At 37.7% G+C, this 21,273-nt stretch overlaps 1 protein-coding gene across 3 annotated transcripts; it reads right to left on the bottom strand.

The window, feature by feature from the left end:
- Positions 1-2,676: 2,676 nt before the first annotated feature.
- LOC133639248 (class I histocompatibility antigen, F10 alpha chain-like) lies at positions 2,677-19,160 on the bottom strand. 3 transcript variants are annotated; one of them, XM_062032425.1, is made up of 13 exons: positions 19,024-19,160; positions 16,442-16,711; positions 15,414-15,668; positions 14,923-15,219; positions 12,913-12,993; positions 12,733-12,813; positions 8,408-8,488; positions 8,228-8,308; positions 5,333-5,413; positions 5,153-5,233; positions 4,175-4,276; positions 3,630-3,771; positions 2,677-3,513 (listed from the first exon to the last, which is right to left on the bottom strand). In XM_062032425.1, the coding sequence occupies exons 1-12, from the start codon at positions 19,076-19,078 to the stop codon at positions 3,650-3,652; spliced, it is 1,587 nt and encodes a 528-aa protein (XP_061888409.1). In that variant the 5' UTR covers positions 19,079-19,160; the 3' UTR covers positions 2,677-3,513; positions 3,630-3,649. The 3 variants fall into 3 exon arrangements, with proteins under 3 accessions (XP_061888409.1, XP_061888410.1, XP_061888411.1); XM_062032426.1 differs by having other exon boundaries at positions 12,757-12,813; XM_062032427.1 differs by lacking the exons at positions 5,153-5,233; positions 5,333-5,413.
- Positions 19,161-21,273: the final 2,113 nt, after the last annotated feature.

Raw genomic sequence — 21,273 nt, 5'->3', positions numbered from 1 at the left:
GAGTGGGTGTGGATGAGTGTGCATGGGGGAGGTTGTTTGGGTTGATGCACTGATTGAAAGTGTATCTTGTGTTTTTTCTATGTAGATTTAATTTTTTTTTTTTAGAACAGGCCCGCGGGCGACTCATCTGGTCCTTACGGGCGACCTGGTGCCCGCGGGCACCGCGTTGGTGACCCCTGGTATAAGGTATATGTATCATGAAGAACAAAGAACATCTCCATCTCATCTCCATCTCATCTCCATTTTTAAGTACCCAGAAAAGACATTGCATGATGTAACAGTAAAATATGAGTATAAGGTATATGTATCATGAAGAACAAAGAACATCTCCATCTCATCTCCATCTCATCTCCATCTCATCGCCATCACATCTCCATCTCATCTCCATCTCCATTTTTTAAGTACCCAGAAAAAACATTGCATGATGTAACAGTAAAATATGAGTATAAGGTATATGTATCATGAAGAACAAAGAACATCTCCATCTCAACTCCATCTCATCTCATCTCCATTTTTTAAGTACCCAGAAAAGACATTGCATGATGTAACGGTAAAATATGAGTATAAGGTATATGTATCATGAACAAAGAACATCTCCATCTCATCTCCATCTCCATCTCATCTCCATCTCATCTCCATCTCATCTCATCTCCATTTTTTAAGTACACAGAAAAGACTTAGCATGATGTAACAGTAAAATATGAGTATAGGGTATATGTATCATGAAGAACAAAGAACATCTCCATCTCATCTTCATCTCATCTCCATCTCATCTTATCTCATCTCCATTTTAAGTACCCAGAAAAGAGATTGCATGATGTAACAGTAAAATATGAGTATAAGGTATATGTATCATGAAGAACAAAGAACATCTCCATCTCATCTCCATCTCATCTCCATCTCATCGCCATCACATCTCCATCTCATCTCCATCACATCTCCATCTCATCTCCATCTCATCGCCATCACATCTCCATCTCATCTCCATCTCATCGCCATCACATCTCCATCTCAACTCCATCTCATCTCATCTCATCTCCATTTTTTAAGTACCCAGAAAAAACATTCCATGATGTAACAGTAAAACATGAGTATAAGGTATATGTATCATGAAGAACAAAGAACATCTCCATCTCATCTCCATCTCATCTCCATCTCATCTCCATCTCATCTCCATCTCATCTCCATTTTTAAGTACCCAGAAAAGACATTGCATGATGTAACAGTAAAATATGAGTATAAGGTATATGTATCATAAGGAACAAAGAACATCTCCATATCATCTCCATCTCATCTCCATCTCATCTCCATCTCATCTCATCTCATCTCCATCTCATCTCCATCTCATCTTATCTCATCTCCATTTTTAAGTACCCAGAAAAGACATTGCATGATGTAACAGTAAAATATGAGTATAAGGTATATGTATCATGAAGAACAAAGAACATATCCATCTCATCTCATCTCATCTGATCTCATCTCCATCTCATCTCCATCTCATCTCATCTCCATTTTTTAAGTACCCAGAAAAGACATTGCATGATGTAACAGTAAAATATGAGTACAAGGCATATGTATCATGAAGAACAAAGAACATCTCCATCTCATCTCATCTCATCTCCATCTCATCTCCATCTCATCTTATCTCATCTCCATTTTTAAGTACCCAGAAAAGACATTGCATGATGTAACAGTAAAATATGAGTATAAGGTATATGTATCATGAAGAACAAAGAACATATCCATCTCATCTCATCTCATCTGATCTCATCTCCATCTCATCTCATCTCCATTTTTTAAGTACCCAGAAAAGACATTGCATGATGTAACAGTAAAATATGAGTATAACGTATATGTATCATAAGGAACAAAGAACATCTCCATCTCATCTCCATCTCATCTTCATCTCATCTCCATCTCATCGCCATCTCATCGCCATCACATCTCCATCTCATCTCCATCTCATCTCATCTCCATTTTTTAAGTACCCAGAAAAAAACATTGCATGATGTAACAGTAAAATATGAGTATAAGGTATATGTATCATGAAGAACAAAGAACATTTTCATCTCATCTCCATCTTATCTCCATCTCATCTCCATCTCATCTCCATCTCATCTCATCTCCATTTTTTAAGTACCCAGAAAAAACATTGCATGATGTAACAGTAAAATATGACTATAAGGTATATGTATCATAAGGAACAAAGAACATCTCCATCTCATCTCCATCTCATCTCCATCTCATCTCCATCACATCTCCATCTCATCTCCATCTCATCTCCATCTCATCTCATCTCATCTCATCTCATCTCATCTCATCTCATCTCATCTCTATGTTTTAAGTACCCAGAAAAGACATTGCATGATGTAACAGTAAAATATGAGTATAAGGTATATGTATCATGAAGAACAAAGAACATCTCCATCTCATCTCCATCTCATTTCCATCACATCTCCATCTCATCTCCATCACATCTCCATCTCATCTCCATCACATCTCCATCTCATCTCCATCTCATCTCCATCTCATCTCATCTCCATTTTTTAAGTACCCAGAAAAGACATTGCATGATGTAACAGTAAAATATGAGTATAAGGTATATGTATCATGAAGAACAAAGAACATCTCCATCTCATCTCCATCTCATCTCCATCTCATCTCCATCTCATCTCCATCCCATCTCATCTCATCTCCATTTTTTAAGTACCCAGAAAAGACATTGCATGATGTAACAGTAAAATATGAGTATAAGGTATATGTATCATGAAGAACAAAGAACATCTCCATCTCATCTCCATCTCATTTCCATCACATCTCCATCTCATCTCCATCACATCTCCATCTCATCTCCATCACATCTCCATCTCATCTCCATCTCATCTCCATCTCATCTCATCTCCATTTTTTAAGTACCCAGAAAAGACATTGCATGATGTAACAGTAAAATATGAGTATAAGGTATATGTATCATAAGGAACAAAGAACATCTCCATCTCATCTCCATCTCATCTCCATCTCATCTCCATCTCATCTCCATCTCATCTCCATCACATCTCCATCTCATCTCCATCTCATCTCCATCTCATCTCATCTCCATTTTTTAAGTACCCAGAAAAGACATTGCATGATGTAACAGTAAAATATGAGTACAAGGCATATGTATCATAAGGAACAAAGAACATCTCCATCTCATCTCCATCTCATCGCCATCACATCTCCATCTCATCTCCATCTCATCTCATCTCCATTTTTTTAAGTACCCAGAAAAAACATTGCATGATGTAACAGTAAAATATGAGTATAAGGTATATGTATCATGAAGAACAAAGAACATCTCCATCTCATCTCCATCTCATCTCATCTCCATTTTTTAAGTACCCAGAAAAGACATTGCATGATGTAACAGTAAAATATGAGTATAAGGTATATGTATCATGAAGAACAAAGAACATCTCCATCTCATCTCCATGTGAGATGATGTCCCTCAGCGATGGAGACATCTTTGTGTTCCTGGAGGAAGAAGATGACAGCATATTACCCACAAAAGTTAATCCAAGTTAAAGATCATCTTCACACCGAGTCCAAAAACATTTGGACATGCAAACAGTGCTTGTAAGTTAACTCACTGTGTGCCAGCTGCTGTGTCTCACTCAGACTCAGACTCAGATTCAGATTCAGACTCAGACTCAGACTCAGTAAGCCTCAGATGCCGCATGGCCACTGTGACCCAGGTTTCAGTCGGCCTGTTGACCCAGTAGATACCGTGAGCTGTTGAACAAACAAACACTGTTAGCTGGTTACTCATGCTAACCAAACACCTCACTCATGGTGAAGAAAGTGCATCCAGAAGGTTCCTCATCACTCGCATGGGATCTTTGAGGTGAGACTTAGAAACATCAGAAACTTGATGTTTCTCTCTTACTTCCTCTTAATGAGTCAGCAAGAGAAGTGTGCACATGTAATGTCACCTGGAAATAAGGGGACATTCTAGTAGTTTTGCTGTCAGAGAAGATTAAAATAAAATAAAATTGCATGATGGGAAAACTACAGGACACTATTAAAATAGAAAAATGAAGACAAAATAAGGCTGTTTTCTGGTCAGTTTGACAGGTCGAGTGATGCTGCGCTGAGGAATAGAAGACAAGAAAAAGACACAAGATATGTAACTCACTGTGTCTGTAACGCTTGACAATCCCAAAGATGATGGCCGACAGGAGGACCGCCCCAGCAACGACCCCCACCGTGACAACAAAGACCTTGATGCTCAAGTTTTCTGTTGAGAGCGAAAAGCATAACTGGGTTGACAAAGCATGGCAAGGAAATCTTCATAACTACTTTGCATGTAAAGATCAACCATTGTCATCACGACATAGAATATAACAAAGTTAAGTGTAAGATGATTAACAGTCAATATTTATTTTTATTTTTTAATTTTTTTTAGGGGGGTAACAGTGGCGAAGTTGGTAGAGTGGCTGGGCCAGCAATCGGAGGGTTGCTGGTTACTGGGGTTCAATCCCCACCTTCTACCATCCCAGTCACGTCCGTTGTGTCCTTGGGCAAGACACTTCACCCTTGCTCCTGATGGCTGCTGGTTAGCGCCTTACATGGCAGCTCCCGCCATCAGTGTGTGAATGTGTGTGTGAATGGGTGAATGTGGAAATACTGTCAAAGCGCTTTGAGTACCTTGAAGGTAGAAAAGCGCTATACAAGTATAACCCATTTATCATTATTTATTTATTTATTTTATTTTATTTTTTTCTGATAAAATAAAAGTGAGCTTTTGTTAAACCAAATATTGTGTGTTTTTTCCCATATACAACAACCTATCTGGATTCGATAAGAGAATCGATAAGGAATCGGTTCGATAAGAGGATTCGATAATGGGCTCGAACTCGATAATTTCTTATCAAACATCATCCCGAGCAGAAATATTAAAATATATCCAATATTTTTACTGCTATGTTTTAGTCCAGCAAAGTTTCTGTTAAACAAATATATAGTCATATATAAATCAAGTTAATATATGAAATATGAATTAGATTTTATTTGAGCTGATGCTCCTCATGTTTAAATAACCACTCAGAATATATTTAGGCCTGGACTTAATGTCTCATATTTACAGTCTAAAATTGTCCCTTTGTCTGTTTACCTTCCAGATGATCTGTGGACTTGATGTTACCAGGAGTTGGCGGGGTGGGTTCCGAGTTGTTGAGACTGGGTCGGGTGGTTGCTTCAATGGTTGTGTTCGGCCAGAAAGTAGTTTGGTTGCCATTGGAAGAAGTATGAGTATGAGTATGAGTATGATTATGAGTATGATTATGAGAAGTACCGCTGGTTGTTGGTCTGATAGTGATGGTGGTAGGCCGTGAGGTCGCTTGGCTGTTATTACCAGAGATGGTTGTATTGAGGTCTGGATAGAAAGTAGAATGAACAAGCACAAAGTTAAAAGTGATTCACTCAAATAAATTGATAAATGGTTTTGTTGGTCCGTGTGAGGGTTGACAACTGGACCTAGATTCTGTTGTACATCACCACATAGCAGCTGAAACAGTAACATGCTAATTACATAGCATGGAGAAACATCTACATTAGGGGTGTGACGATTAGTTTTAATAACAATTTGATGCAAATCATAATTTGTGGTTGGTGATACGATTCAAGGACGATATATTGTTTTTAGAACAATACGATACAAAACGATTCAAGTAAGTAGAAATCAATGCAGTAACTTTTTAGCAAAAAAGAAGTCAAGCAGTGTGACTGTCAAATAAATACTGGATACTGGACACTGCAGGTGAAGTTTCCTCTTAGGTCAACCAGGACTGCAGTAATGTTAGCTACACTAACGTTACTTAAGCATAGTCAGTGGCTAACGGTAACGTTAACGTTAGCCTTTTTGTATGTGTCTGATAACGTTAACGTTATCTTGTAGCCTACACCACTCCAGAGTTTGCAGGTCTGTCTAATAAACTAGTGCTTTCTTTCTTTCCTTTGTTTATTTGGAACATGAGCACACTTACAGCATAACACATCACAGTTTCATATCATTTCACTTTACATCATGTCTGAAAAGGAGTAGGAAGAAGTAAAGCTTATTTAATCCTACCCCTTTCCCACTTCAGAGCGTTTACAAATATATACATCATTTACTGACCTTTTTATAATAAAATAACATCTGTGAATTAGTATATACAACAGTTTTGTAATATGTCATTAATTAATTCAGTCATTATTAATATACTGAGATGAAGAATATCTTATTTTCAATAAGGTTGAAAGTATTTCTCATAATTCTTCTTTGTACTTTGTAAGCACTATTAATTTGAACAACCTCTTAAAGTGGATCATATCAGTACAATGTTTAACTTCATTACTTAATCCATTCCATCATTTAATTCCACATACTAATGCTAAAGACTTAATAACAGACACCCTATTCTTCACATTCAGCTAATTTCCCCCCTAATTCTATGCTGTGTCTGTCCTTCATTTTCCCTCCAGGACAAAGACGTGGAGTCATTCCTGGAGGAGGCCACACTGATGGACCCCAGAAGGATGTTCCAATAGCAGCAGAAGTGCACTTTTTGGAGAGCTGTATTATTTTCAGTTTTGTGCCCCAGGGACGGATTTTATTTAACACTATAGTATTATTTATACACCTATAGTGATCACAGAGACAGGTTGTTTTTGTGTTACTGTATATATTTGTTTTTCTGAAAAATCCCACTTACCGTATTTCCTTGAATTAGAGCCGGGGCGGTATTTAATTTAAAACCTCTTCTCACTCTGGTGCTTACCAAAGACATGCGGTAAATGTGAGCATGCGCTAATTATTTTAAAACCCTCTTCTCACTCCGGCGCTTACCAAAGGCATGCGGTAAATTTAGGCCTGCGCTTATACATTTGAGTGTGATGTAAGGATACCATCATGAAAAGCACATTTAATAAAAAAAAACGTTATGGTCTTACCTTTACTTATAAATGAAGTCCATGCGCAGTTCCTTCTGAACAAAAGCATCGATAACTTGTTTATAGAAGTCTTCCTTACCTTTCTTCAGTTTTAAAAGTCTCTCTGTCTCGATGGAGATATTCCTTTAATTATTACCCCCTGCTTCGATTGAAAGTCCAGTTTAGAAAACTGTTTTATTTTAGATATGTAATCCTCCATGTTAAAAGTGCAAGCGAGAGGAAAAAATAAACGATGTTGATGCTAACTGTTGCTGCTTGTTGTCACTTCTTCTGCAGCCGAGTAGTCGCAAGAAGGATCACTAGCGCCCTCTACCACCAGGAGGCGGGAGTCATTTAATGACTCATATTTGACACACGCAGCTACGGTATATTAATAAAACATAGCTGCTTACTGTTCTTTTCAGCTTATTCAATAGCTTGGACCTTAAATCCTACTGAATAGCTCTTAATCTTCTTCCCTTTATGCGATTTCAAATTATTGAAATCAGCCTCCTCCATTTTGAAAATGATGACAGGTGAAGTGTCACTCAAGACGTGACGAGTTTGACCCGGCGGAAATTCTAAGCATATGCTAATTATTTTGTGAAACGAGTTTCTAGACATGCGCTAATAAAAATAATATTTTGCGAAACGAGTTTGACCCGGCGGTAATTCTGACCCGGCGGTAATGCTTAGCATGCGCTAATTATTTTGCGAAACGAGTTTGACCTGCCGGTAAATATAGGCAGGCGCATACTATATAAAGCCGGCGGTAATTCAAGGAAATTCGGTAATATACTTTGGGTAACAACAGTCAATATTTTTTTTTATTTTATTTTTTTTAGGGGGGTAACAACAGTCAATATTTATTTATTTATTTATTTATTTTTCTTATAAAATAAAAGTGAGCTTTTGTTAAACCAAATATTGTGTTTTTTTTTCCATATACAACAACCTATCTGGATTCGAGAGAATCGATAAGGAATCGGTTCGATAAGAGGATTCGATAATGGGCTAATGGGATCATTTCTTATCAAACATCATCCCTAGCAGAAATATTAAAATATATCCAATATTTTTACTGCTATGTTTTAGTCCAGCAAAGTTTCTGTTAAACAAATATATAGTCATATATAAATCAAGTTAATATATGAATTAAAAATTAGATCTTATTTGAGCTGATGCTCCTCATGTTTAAATAACCACTCAGAATATATTTAGACCTCGACTTAATGTCTCATATTTACAGTCTAAAATTGTCCCTTTGTCTGTTTACCTTCCAGATGATCTGTGGACTTGATGTGACCAGGAGTTGGCGGGGTGGGGTCCAAGTTGTTGAGACTGGGTCGGGTGGTTTCTTCAATGGTTGTGTTCGGCCAGGTAGTAGTTTGGTTGCCATTGGAAGAAGTATGAGTATGAGTATGTGTATGATTATGAGTATGATTATGAGAAGTACCGCTGGTTGTTGGTCTGATAGTGATGGTGGTAGGCCGTGAGGTCGCTTGGCTGTTATTACCAGAGATGGTTGTATTGAGGTCTGGATAGAAAGTAGAATGAACAAGCACAAAGTTAAAAGTGATTCACTCAAATAAATTGATAAATGGTTTTGTTGGTCCGTGTGAGGGTTGACAACTGGACCTAGATTCTGTTGTACATCACCACATAGCAGCTGAAACAGTAACATGCTAATTAAATAGCATGGAGAAACATCTACATTAGGGGTGTGACGATTAGTTTTAATAACAATTTGATGCAAATCATAATTTGTGGCTGGTGATACGATTCAAGGACGATATATTTTTTTTAAAACGATACAATTCAAAACGATTCAAGTAAGTAGAAATCAATGCAGTAACTTTTTAGCAAAAAAGAAGTCAAGCAGTGTGACTGTCAAATTAATACTGGATACTGGACACTGCAGGTGAAGTTTCCAATATTCCCGTTAGTTCTTGTAAGGAAATCATGCATGAATGAATTATACATACAAACAAGCAAGTAAACAACAATTAATGGCCAATGCATTTACATATTATTTAAATAAAGTCCAACCAACGCTTTAGGTTGAATTAAGAAAAAGAACAAAAAATTTTACATTCAAGAAATTGTCTAAAGTACAGTAACCAAAATTTCAACTGTGGATTTACCTGTTGACGTTTGCTTTTGTTTTTCAACATGACATAATAAAACATTAATATCATCAACCATTGTCATCATGACATAGACTACAACACAGTTAAGTGTAAGATGATTATTTTGACTTTCTAGCGCTCATCCAATCCCCAGTTAGAACTCAGCATAAAAGCATTCTTGACCTTACAGACAGTCAGACAATATACAATTATTTTGAAAACTGCCCATTTCTCTTACTCCTGTGTTTAAAAAAAATTCCACTAACAAGAAGACTGAAGAGGATGGAGGATTATATAAAACAATTATTTTAGAATTACGCTGACTCACATTAAGGGTGAAACATTCAAAAGGAGTATTCCATTATATCTCTGTATTAGAACTTCTCTTTACTAAATTTCATGACTCCATTTACTGGTATTTTTAAAGCAGAAATTAGGGATGATGTTCGCAACCGGTTCTCCCGGTTGTTTGATAAGAAAAGAACCGATTCCATGGACTCAAATCCCTTTTTGAGAACCGGTTCCCGTTATCGAGGCCACTATAATAAAGAAAAAGAGTTGGTTCTTTATTCGAATCTCTGGGAACGAATCCCGTCTCACAAGAAATGCCCTGTGACACATCCCAGAAAATGGCGTAGCTCAGTCATTAGGCGGCAGATACAGAAGCAGCAACAAGGTTTATTATATATATATACTTTTTTGTATTCTATTTTAGTTACTTTGAATTTACAACCCCCTGAGGCTGTTTTGTACTGTTTTTGTACTGTGTTGTACTGGGTTTTTTTCTCGTCTGTTTGTAATTGAAATTTATAAATAAAGGTTTAAAAAATTTAAAAAAATACAAAAAATACAAAAAAAAGAAGCAGCCGGAAAAAACGCCTCAAGGCATGGCTTCATTTTACAAAAAAATACGACGAGGAAACGGCTATCTGCAATTATTGCCAGGCTTCGCTCTCATGTAAGGGGGAAGCACAACAAGCATGATGAAACATGTTCAGGCCGTACATAACCTGAACGTTCGAGAAGGGTGTCGTGGAGCAGCAGCGACAGATGACAAAGCAAGCCCCTCTTCCTCTACTTCAAGCTGCAGCGCCAATTCCAGTGAGAGTGCTGGTGAGTAACTAACGTTAACTGTTGCCGGTTAATTTCCATATCTGCTCACTTGTAGCCTTTAGGCTAAAATAACGTTACCTCTTAGGTCAACCAGGACTGCAGTAATGTTAGCTACACTAACGTTACTTAAGCATAGTCAGTGGCTAACGGTAACGTTAACGTTAGCCTTTTTGTATGTGTCTGATAACGTTAACGTTATCTTGTAGCCTACACCACTCCAGAGTTTGCAGGTCTGTCTAATAAACTAGTGCTTTCTTTCTTTCCTTTGTTTATTTGGAACATGAGCACACTTACAGCATAACACATCACAGTTTCATATCATTTCACTTTACATCATGTCTGAAAAGGAGTAGGAAGAAGTAAAGCTTATTTAATCCTACCCCTTTCCCACTTCAGAGCGTTTACAAATATATACATCATTTACTGACCTTTTTATAATAAAATAACATCTGTGAATTAGTATATACAACAGTTTTGTAATATGTCATTAATTAATTCAGTCATTATTAATATACTGAGATGAAGAATATCTTATTTTCAATAAGGTTGAAAGTATTTCTCATAATTCTTCTTTGTACTTTGTAAGCACTATTAATTTGAACAACCTCTTAAAGTGGATCATATCAGTACAATGTTTAACTTCATTACTTAATCCATTCCATCATTTAATTCCACATACTAATGCTAAAGACTTAATAACAGACACCCTATTCTTCACATTCAGCTAATTTCCCCCCTAATTCTATGCTGTGTCTGTCCTTCATTTTCCCTCCAGGACAAAGACGTGGAGTCATTCCTGGAGGAGGCCACACTGATGGACCCCAGAAGGATGTTCCAATAGCAGCAGAAGTGCACTTTTTGGAGAGCTGTATTATTTTCAGTTTTGTGCCCCAGGGACGGATTTTATTTAACACTATAGTATTATTTATACACCTATAGTGATCACAGAGACAGGTTGTTTTTGTGTTACTGTATATATTTGTTTTTCTGAAAAATCCCACTTACCGTATTTCCTTGAATTAGAGCCGGGACGGTATTTAATTTAAAACCTCTTCTCACTCCGGTGCTTACCAAAGACATGCGGTAAATGTAAGCATGCGCTAATTATTTTAAAACCCTCTTCTCACTCCGGCGCTTACCAAAGGCATGCGGTAAATTTAGGCCTGCGCTTATACATTTGAGTGTGATGTAAGGATACCATCATGAAAAGCACATTTAATAAAAAAAAACGTTATTATGGTCTTACCTTTACTTATAAATGAAGTCCATGCGCAGTTCCTTCTGAACAAAAGCATCTATAACTTGTTTATAGAAGTCTTCCTTACCTTTCTTCAGTTTTAAAAGTCTCTCTGTCTCGATGGAGATATTCCTTTAATTATTACCCCCTGCTTCGATTGAAAGTCCAGTTTAGAAAACGGTTTTATTTTAGATATGTAATCCTCCATGTTAAAAGTGCAAGCGAGAGGAAAAAATAAACGATGTTGATGCTAACTGTTGCTGCTTGTTGTCACTTCTTCTGCAGCCGAGTAGTCGCAAGAAGGATCACTAGCGCCCTCTACCACCAGGAGGCGGGAGTCATTTAATGACTCATATTTGACACACGCAGCTACGGTATATTAATAAAACATAGCTGCTTACTGTTCTTTTCAGCTTATTCAATAGCTTGGACCTTAAATCCTACTGAATAGCTCTTAATCTTCTTCCCTTTATGCGATTTCAAATTATTGAAATCAGCCTCCTCCATTTTGAAAATGATGACAGGTGAAGTGTCACTCAAGACGTGACGAGTTTGACCCGGCGGAAATTCTAGGCATATGCTAATTATTTTGTGAAACGAGTTTGACCCGGCGGTAATTCTAGACATGCGCTAATAAAAATAATATTTTGCGAAACGAGTTTGACCCGGCGGTAATTCTGACCCGGCGGTAATGCTTAGCATGCGCTAATTATTTTGCGAAACGAGTTTGACCTGCCGGTAAATCTAGGCAGGCGCATACTATATAAAGCCGGCGGTAATTCAAGGAAATACGGTAATATACTTTGGGTAACAACAGTCAATATATATATATATATATATATATATATATTTATTTTTTTTAGGGGGGTAACAACAGTCAATATTTATTTATTTATTTATTTTTCTTATAAAATAAAAGTGAGCTTTTGTTAAACCAAATATTGTGTTTTTTTTCCATATACAACAACCTATCTGGATTCGAGAGAATCGATAAGGAATCGATTCGATAAGAGGATTCGATAAGAGGATTCGATAATGGGCTAATGGGATCATTTCTTATCAAACATCATCCCTAGCAGAAATATTAAAATATATCCAATATTTTTACTGCTATGTTTTAGTCCAGCAAAGTTTCTGTTAAACAAATATATAGTCATATATAAATCAAGTTAATATATGAATTAAAAATTAGATCTTATTTGAGCTGATGCTCCTCATGTTTAAATAACCACTCAGAATATATTTAGACCTCGACTTAATGTCTCATATTTACAGTCTAAAATTGTCCCTTTGTCTGTTTACCTTCCAGATGATCTGTGGACTTGATGTGACCAGGAGTTGGCGGGGTGGGGTCCAAGTTGTTGAGACTGGGTCGGGTGGTTTCTTCAATGGTTGTGTTCGGCCAGGTAGTAGTTTGGTTGCCATTGGAAGAAGTATGAGTATGAGTATGTGTATGATTATGAGTATGATTATGAGAAGTACCGCTGGTTGTTGGTCTGATAGTGATGGTGGTAGGCCGTGAGGTCGCTTGGCTGTTATTACCAGAGATGGTTGTATTGAGGTCTGGATAGAAAGTAGAATGAACAAGCACAAAGTTAAAAGTGAGTCACACAAATAAATTGATAAATGGTTTTGTTGGTCCGTGTGAGGGTTGACAACTGGACCTAGATTCTGTTGTACATCACCACATAGCAGCTGAAACAGTAACATGCTAATTACATAGCATGGAGAAACATCTACATTAGGGGTGTGACGATTAGTTTTAATAACAATTTGATGCAAATCATAATTTGTGGCTGGTGATACGATTCAAGGACGATATATTTTTTTTAGAACGATACAATTCAAAACGATTCAAGTAAGTAGAAATCAATGCAGTAAGTTTTTAGCAAAAAAGAAGTCAAGCAGTGTGACTGTCAAATAAATACTGGATACTGGACACTGCAGGTGAAGTTTCCAATATTCCCGTTAGTTCTTGTAAGGAAATCATGCATGAATGAATTATACATACAAACAAGCAAGTAAACAACAATTAATGGCCAATGCATTTACATTTTATTTAAATAAAGTCCAACCAACACTTTAGGTTGAATTAAGAAAAAAAACATATTTTTTTTTACATTCAAGAAATTGTCTAAAGTACAGTAACCAAAATTTCAACTGTAGATTTACCTGCTGACATTTGCTTTTGTTTTTCAACATGAAATAATACAACATTAATATCAAACATAAAGTGCAACCAACATCTCTTCAGGTTGATTTAACAGTAAATTAACCTAAGAAATTTCAGGTTAAATGAGCAGTGGTTTGATCTGCTACTACTCTCATTTTAATAAACAGGCCGAGAAAAGATCACAACAAATGCAAACTCCACAACACAACAACATGAAGCCACAACACAAAAATTTTCAGCTACAACATGATTGCAAAAGCCACAACAAATACAAATGCGGCAACACTTTTGATTGATTGATTGAGACTTACACAGTACAGTACATATTCCGTACAATTGACCACTAAATGGTAACACCCAAATAAGTTTTTCAACTTGTTTAAGTCGGGGTCCACTTAAATTGATTCATGATACAGATATATACTATCAGATATATACTATCATCATAATACAGTCATCACCCAAGATAATCACATTGAATTATTTACATTATTTACAATCCGGCGTGTTGAGGGGGGTTAGGTTTGGTTGTTATCATCAGTCATCAACAATTGAGAACAGAGAAATGGATATTGGAACAGTGTAGGTCTGACTTGGTAGGATATGGACAACTAAAACTATAAGCCAAAACACAATAAAAAAGACATGAAGGAATTGATGGACCAGAATGGCTGAGGCGGAAAGTTGAAAACGGTGTTATGAACAAAGTTGGAAAAGTCATCAACTTTTTCAGTCATAAATAACTTTTTTTTACTTTTTCATGAACACTAATACTTTATGTTCATTCCACCGTTTTCAATCTCCCGCCTCGGCCACTTGGTCCGTCGACGAAAGTTGCTCCATGGCTTAAAGTTGTGTTATGGCTTTATGTTATTGTGTTGTGGTGTTTGTTTTTGTTGTGGCTTTGGGCTGAAAGTTGTTGTGTTGTGGCTTTATGTTTTTGTTTTGTGGCGTTTGCATTTGTTGTGACGTTTCCCGGCCACCATAGGTGTCCGCCTTTTTTTGTTTTGATGACTGATGGCGATGACGCCACAGACAGACTTGAGTAACATTTAACGTCCTCATCGTCAAATTCTAAACTTCATATAAAGTCTCCCATTCTTACATCCAATGTTTTCTTTTCCTAGAATCAATAAATTCGATTGACTGCCTTTTAAAACGATGTTAGAGCAATATATATTTTCCGGAAGGTCAACCTGCCGAGCACAGATCGATGGAGTTGAATCTTAGGAATTTAAATTGATAGATCATTCTATGGATGAATGGTTACACCCCTAATCTACATCAATGTACAATTCAACCACATGTGTCTTTCTCACCTTCACCGCTCGCGTTGCTCAGGATGCTTCTGCTCTCCAGCTTGGTGACGATGTCCTCCTTGACGCCAGTCAGCTGAAACACACATTCGTACTTGCCCTCCATGTCGGCTGTCACGTTCAGGTCCACAGACATCTGGAAGGTTCCGTCTTGGAGCATTTCTCCGTGCTCCACGCCCTTGTGCAGCTTCTCGCCGTCTTTCCTCCAAAACATGACGGCTTTGTCGGGGTAGAAACCTGTTGCGTTGCAGCTGACCAGAGAAGATGGTGTCTCCTGGAGTAGGGACACCTTTGGAAGCTCTGCACAGGAAGTGAGGTCATGTATGAACAGAGGAGAGGACAATATGGAGAGAAGGTGTGGGAGGAGTAAATATGGGTGGAAAGGGAGAACATAGGAAGAGTATAAAGAGATTGTAGTTTGTAATGCTAATAATGTTGCTATAGAGAACATACTAACATGGTTACAAAGGTGAAAGTAAAAGGTGAGGTTCTACCTGTTCTCGTTAAGATGCTGACAAACATCTTCAAGTCAGAAGGACACTCCTCAGTGTAGAACTTCAAGGTGTCTGGGGGAGGTTTGTTATTGTCCCAGATCAGTTTGATGTGATCCCCTTGATCTTTTGCTGCGGTCCATTTCCTAATCACCATGTTGTCTTGGAAAAGTCCTAAGTCTTCCCCATACCAACCTGTGACCTCATCAGTCTCATCATTCCATTTACATCCAGAAATCCACACAGCAATGTGAACACCTGAGAGAGTAACAAGACATAGTTATGTGAAACTTGATTCGTTGTACTGGCTCAAGTTCTTATGAGTCACTCACTAAAGTGTCTATTGGGGTACTTCTTTCACTTAAGTTACTCGTCACAAAGGCATGTGCAGAAACTTGCACATATGCAACAAGTTCCCCCCTTGGACTCGAGTCTTGATCAACTACTCGGGAGTCAGTGAAACTCGGTAAAATCAGAACATTTTAGTGTTTGCCAAGTAACCTTAAGTCAGTAAAACTTGAGCCTTCACAGAGTCAGCGAGTCAGGGAAACTTGCCAAATGAGCAAGTGAATTAATTTTTTTGTTGAGCTTATGATTCCTCCTGGGCAGGAAGGAGAAAAAGGAGCTGTTTTTAGACATGGACCAGATTTGTAGCTTTGCACAATTAATGACATGTTACCTTTTTTAATCTAGCTCGCAGTAGCTAGATTAAAAATTCACCTGTAAGGGAACAGGTGAATTGAGACGATTTAGTATCAAGTATTGAAGGAGTCATTCATAACCTGCACATTCCTAACACAAAGTGTTGTAAAGCAAAGGAAACCCTCAACACCATAACACAGAGATACACACACACAAGTACCGGTACACACACACAAATCATGTTTTTTCATAGGTCTTTCTAGGATGGACAGAGACAAGATATATGTGCAGTAATGTGTGCGTATTACAAAGTAATGTGTGCGTATTAAAAAGTATTAAAATAGAACATCAAACATAACTTAACAGTTGAAAGTTCAACATAAACAAACCTTCAGTTCGATTCAAATCCTTCAAATGAGTTTTTAATCTGTTTGTGTTGAACTGCTCACGAGCAACAGACTTCTCGGCCGCTCTCTGCCAGTACTGAGGATCTTCTGCTGTGATCTTTCTCATCCAGTCCTGTACCGGTTCTACTTTTCTGCTCTTGTTGCTGTTATAGGAGTAAATGTATTCGTCAGCCATACCACCGTCCTCATAATACAGGTGCAGCTTTGAATCTCGATAGTCCGCCACTCGCGTATGCCACAGAGTGTAATTCTCTAAAAGAAAAAAAAACATATTTATTTACATTTTATTTCATGTTCAACAATCTTTTAAGCAGTTTAGTCTTCAGTCAAGTCCTGATGTGCACTGCTAGATCCATCCATGCATCCATCCATCCATCCATCCATCCATCTTCTTCCGCTCATCTGAAGTAGGGCTGCTGCCTAAGCAGAGAAGCACAGACTTCCCCCTCCCCAGCTACTTTCTTCCAGCTCTTCCCGGGGGATCTCGAGGCGTCCCCAGGCCAGCTGGGAGTCATAGTCTCTCCACCGTGGCCTGGGTCTTCTCCGTGGTCTCCTACTGGTCGGACGCGCCCTAAACACCCCCCTAGGGAGGCGTTTGTGGGCCATTCTGATCAGATGCCTGAGCCACATCATCTGGCTCCTCTCCATGTGGAGGAGCAGCAGCTTTACTCTGAGCTCTTCCTGAATGACAGAGCTTCTCACCCTACCTCTAAGGGAAAGCCCCGCCACCCGGCGGAGGAAACTCTTTTTTTTTTTAATGGGGGTTGAATAATTAATTTTACTATTTTCATTTGTCAATAAATATGTTACATTTATGACACATTTCCATTGGTGAACAAGCCTCGGAGTAACTCCTCCACTTGGGGCAGGATCTTTTCCCCAACCTGGAGATGGCACTCCGCCCTTTTCCGGGCGAGAACCATGGAGTCGGACTTGGAAGCACTGATTGTCATCCCAGTCACTTCACACTCAGCTGGGAACCAATTATTATTATTTCATTTTTAATTGGTCATCTGTGTTTTGTTGAGTTTGTACATGTGGAAAATATGTAAATATTTTTTTTAAATGGGGGTTGAATATTTTATTTTACTATTTTCATTAGTCAATAAATATGTTACATTTATGACACATTTCCATTGAAGGATGAAAACAATTAAATATACTGAATACATATTTTTAAATGTGTTTTCATATATTTGAAATTAAATACTGTAGATTATGTATTTGTTAATATTTAGTTTTCGTGTTTCTTATATTAAAAATGAAAATGGTATAATAATAATAATAATAGTTATAATAATGATGATAATAATACAGGTAATACCATCAAACATGTCCAGAGGAGTAAAAATAAGCTACACTAAATTAAATCTGCCACTTGTTAAACAAAATTCAACTAAATCCAAAACATAAAACTGCAAAGCTTTTGTGTTTAATTATTTTTCAAATTAAAACTGCTTGCAGGTAATTCTTCAATAAAGAATTCTACAATAAATACAGTGATCAAATAAGGCCTGGGTCTACTGTCCTGTCACTAGGGGGCGTTGTTTGGCATGCACTGTGATCAAGTTGCAAACATGCATGGGACGATCAAGCTTTCCTTAAGTCACTCATGTCCCCTCCTCCTTTGTGGATGCTTCAACTTCAAACTGCTGCCTCATCATGTCGCTGTCGTCCCTTCAGACTTGTTTCAACCCCACGACTCCCACTTTCCCTCATCCACTCACTCCCTCCTCCTCCTCTCTGTCCTTCTCCATCACCCTGATTAGCATTCTCAGCAGCAACAAAATCAAAGGAATTTTTTCAAACAAAGTTGCTAATAACTTGTTATTACACAGCTTAAGAATTTACCTCCCACTTTCTTATCTCCTCTTAGTGCCACCCTATCTAGCTCTGTTTTGGCGGGGCAGGGGTGAGGAGGGGCGGAGGGTGGTGTAGACGTCTATCAACATTAGTTGCATTCGGTTTCGAAAGTCATCAATACTGGGGTACGTGCCCCAATTAAAGTTGTCTGGTGACGCCCATGGCTAATGCAATAAGGAGCATCTTCCTATAGTCAAGCTGAAGCTTTAATATGTTTTAAGAAACAATTCCATACATTTTCTACCGCTTGTCCCTTTTTGGGGTCGCGGGGGGTGCTGGAGCCTATCTCAGCTGCATCCGGGCGGAAGGCGGGGTACACCCTGGACAAGTCGCTGACTCATCACAGGGCCAACACAGATAGACAGACAACATTCACACTCACATTCACACACTAGGGACCATTTAATGCTGCCACATCTTTGGAGGTGGGAGGAAGCCGGAGTACCCGGAGGGAACCCACACAGTCACGGGGAGAACATGCAAACTCCACACAGAAAGATCCCGAGCCCGGGATTGAACTCAGGACTACTGAGGTCCTTCATATTCCATTCAATGAAATTGATGTCAAAAGACAATGACTAGCAGATTTATGACAATATACATGACAACCGTTTTTAATGACATAAAGTAAGATAAGAATAGCAAATGTCAGTTTTGATGTTACAAAGAAGTTAACAAAGTTGTAAAGAAAAATGGCTTACCTGACAGCACACTGTGCATTTGCACGGCCAGAAGAAAGAAGACAATCATATTCATGATGTCTGTTCAGGTTTAAAAGTTGGTTGAAGCTGTTGTCCTCTGGCAGGTTGTCTGAATGACTCGCAGACCACTCGGTAGATAAAGGTCACACCTGTGTAAGCTCCTCCTCCCTGGTGAAGCCTGGTGCCTTCCCCATTCTGGTGTTGTCACCCTTACCCTGACGTCAGATATCTGCCGCCCAGGACTGTGAACATACAAAATGTGACATGAAGAAAATGTTTAAAAGAAAAATTAAAATATCTTCAATATAATCCTGCACAGTCTCAACCTGGAGTGAAGGTTTAAAAAGTGACCCCAGAGATGAGGTGCAGGATAGGGGAAGGTTTGGAGGCCATTCAGGTCCATCACCGTGCAGGTCTAGTTCATGACCAGTCGGCACCTGGTGGCAACTGGAACCTCCAGTACCAGCTAGCAGAAGGGAAAAGCTGGGTCGTAACACCTTTACTATTTATTTTTTTTTAGATTAAAATGTACTGATCTGGATGATGTATCTGCTGTACAGATTTACTTTATAAAGGATAAGTGTGAGATACTTCTCTTGTTACATTATTAGTATTTACTTCATTAAATGTTTGGTGCAACAGGAGGAGGTAGAAAGAAGAAAAAAAGGACACAAAAACAACAAAAGGGCAGATACATTATTTACAAATATGATACCAGAATTAATTAAAAAAGCAATGTAAACAGTTATAATACAGTATGGATATATATATATATATATATATATATATATATATATACATATATATATATACGTACATACAGTAGAGCCCAAAGTATTCATACCCCTGGCAAATAAAGTTAATTTTATTCAACCAGCAAGTTTTTTTCTTTATTGGAACTGACTCAGGTGTCTTCCAGAAAATAATAAAACGATGTACACGAGGCATCATTGTGGAAAATAAAGTTTGTCAGCTTTTATTTACATTTCAACAAAAAGTGACATGTCCAAAATCATTAATATCCTTCTCAATAATCAATATGAAAAAAAGCCATATTTGGGCTATTACAGAAATCAAACGCTTCCTATAAATGCTGACCAGCTTTTTGCATGTCTCCACTAGTATTTTTACCCATTTATCTTTATATGTGAGCCCCAACTCTTCCAGGTTGGAGGGTCTTCTCTGCCATCAACCTCATCTTTCACTTCCTCCACAGATTCTTGATTGGATTCACCATTTCTTCACCACTTTTGCAGTGTGTTTTGGGTCGTTCTCAAAGGTTCTCTGCAGACTACCTTATGTTGTTGTTGAGAATCTCGATGTATTGCTCTTGTTTCATAGTGCCGTTTATTGTGATTAGGTTCCCTGGTCCATTAGTTTAAAAACACCCCCAAAGCATTAGGTTCCCACCACCGTGTTTGACAGTAGGAATGATGTTCTTAGAGTTGAGGTTTCTCTTTTTTTACACCAAATGAAGGATCCATCATTGTGGCCAAACAATTACATTTATGTTCCATCTGACCATTAAACAGAAGACCAGAAATCTTCTTCTTTGTCCAGATGAGCATTTGCAAAGGCCAAGTAGGCTCTAGTGCAGGGGTGTACAAAGTGCGGCCCCGGGGCCATTTGCGGCCCGCAGGTAATTTTTTAACGGCCCCACAACACATTCTAAAAATACGATAAAAAACTAAACAAAACATAAAAAGTGGTATAAAAGGGCAAACAGGTGAAATGTAACAAGAAAATGTTGCAATGTTGACTCTAACAAAAAATAATAATGAATCAAAATCAATGTCATTATGAATTATTGACCTATTCAAGGCTCCAATTACGTCACATTAAATATTACACTTTGAGATATTTTTTGGGGAAAATGTTGCATATTTTGAGTTTGCCATATAAAAAAACTAAGCTGTTTTTTTTTGTTTTTTTTAAAGAAGGGCCTAAAACGAACAAAAAAAACCCATAAACAACAATAAAACTTATAATTGACGGATAGATCTGAAGGTGATCTCGAGATTATTGTGTTAAAAGTAAAAAAAATGTTTAACACTTTAATGAGTAGGACCCTTTTGGATCCCCAATCATTTTAGTGGGACTTTTTTTTTTAAAGTGTCATCGCTCAAAAAATAATAATTAGTTAAAGTCAATGTTGTTATTAGTTATTGACATTTTTAAGGCTCCAATTATTATATAATCTCAAATATTCCACTTCAAATTTTTATTGGGTGAAAACATTGCATATTTTGT

This window comes from Entelurus aequoreus, linkage group LG22, assembly GCF_033978785.1.
Source record: "Entelurus aequoreus isolate RoL-2023_Sb linkage group LG22, RoL_Eaeq_v1.1, whole genome shotgun sequence".
In the NCBI taxonomy this organism is placed as follows: Eukaryota; Metazoa; Chordata; class Actinopteri; order Syngnathiformes; family Syngnathidae; genus Entelurus; species Entelurus aequoreus.
The sequence above is the reverse complement of the archived record's forward strand: the minus strand, read 5'-3'. Positions and strand labels throughout refer to the sequence as shown.

Excerpts from the sequence above, each read along its gene's own strand:
- LOC133639248 (XM_062032425.1), bottom strand. The coding sequence starts at position 19,078 with ATGAATATGATTGTCTTCTTTCTTCTGGCCGTGCAAATGCACAGTGTG. Across the intron at positions 5,414-8,227 it reads GTCCACAGATCATCTGGAAG|ACCTCAATACAACCATCTCT; the intron begins GTAAACAGACAA and ends CTTTCTATCCAG. Across the intron at positions 4,277-5,152 it reads GTCCACAGATCATCTGGAAG|AAAACTTGAGCATCAAGGTC; the intron begins GTAAACAGACAA and ends CGCTCTCAACAG.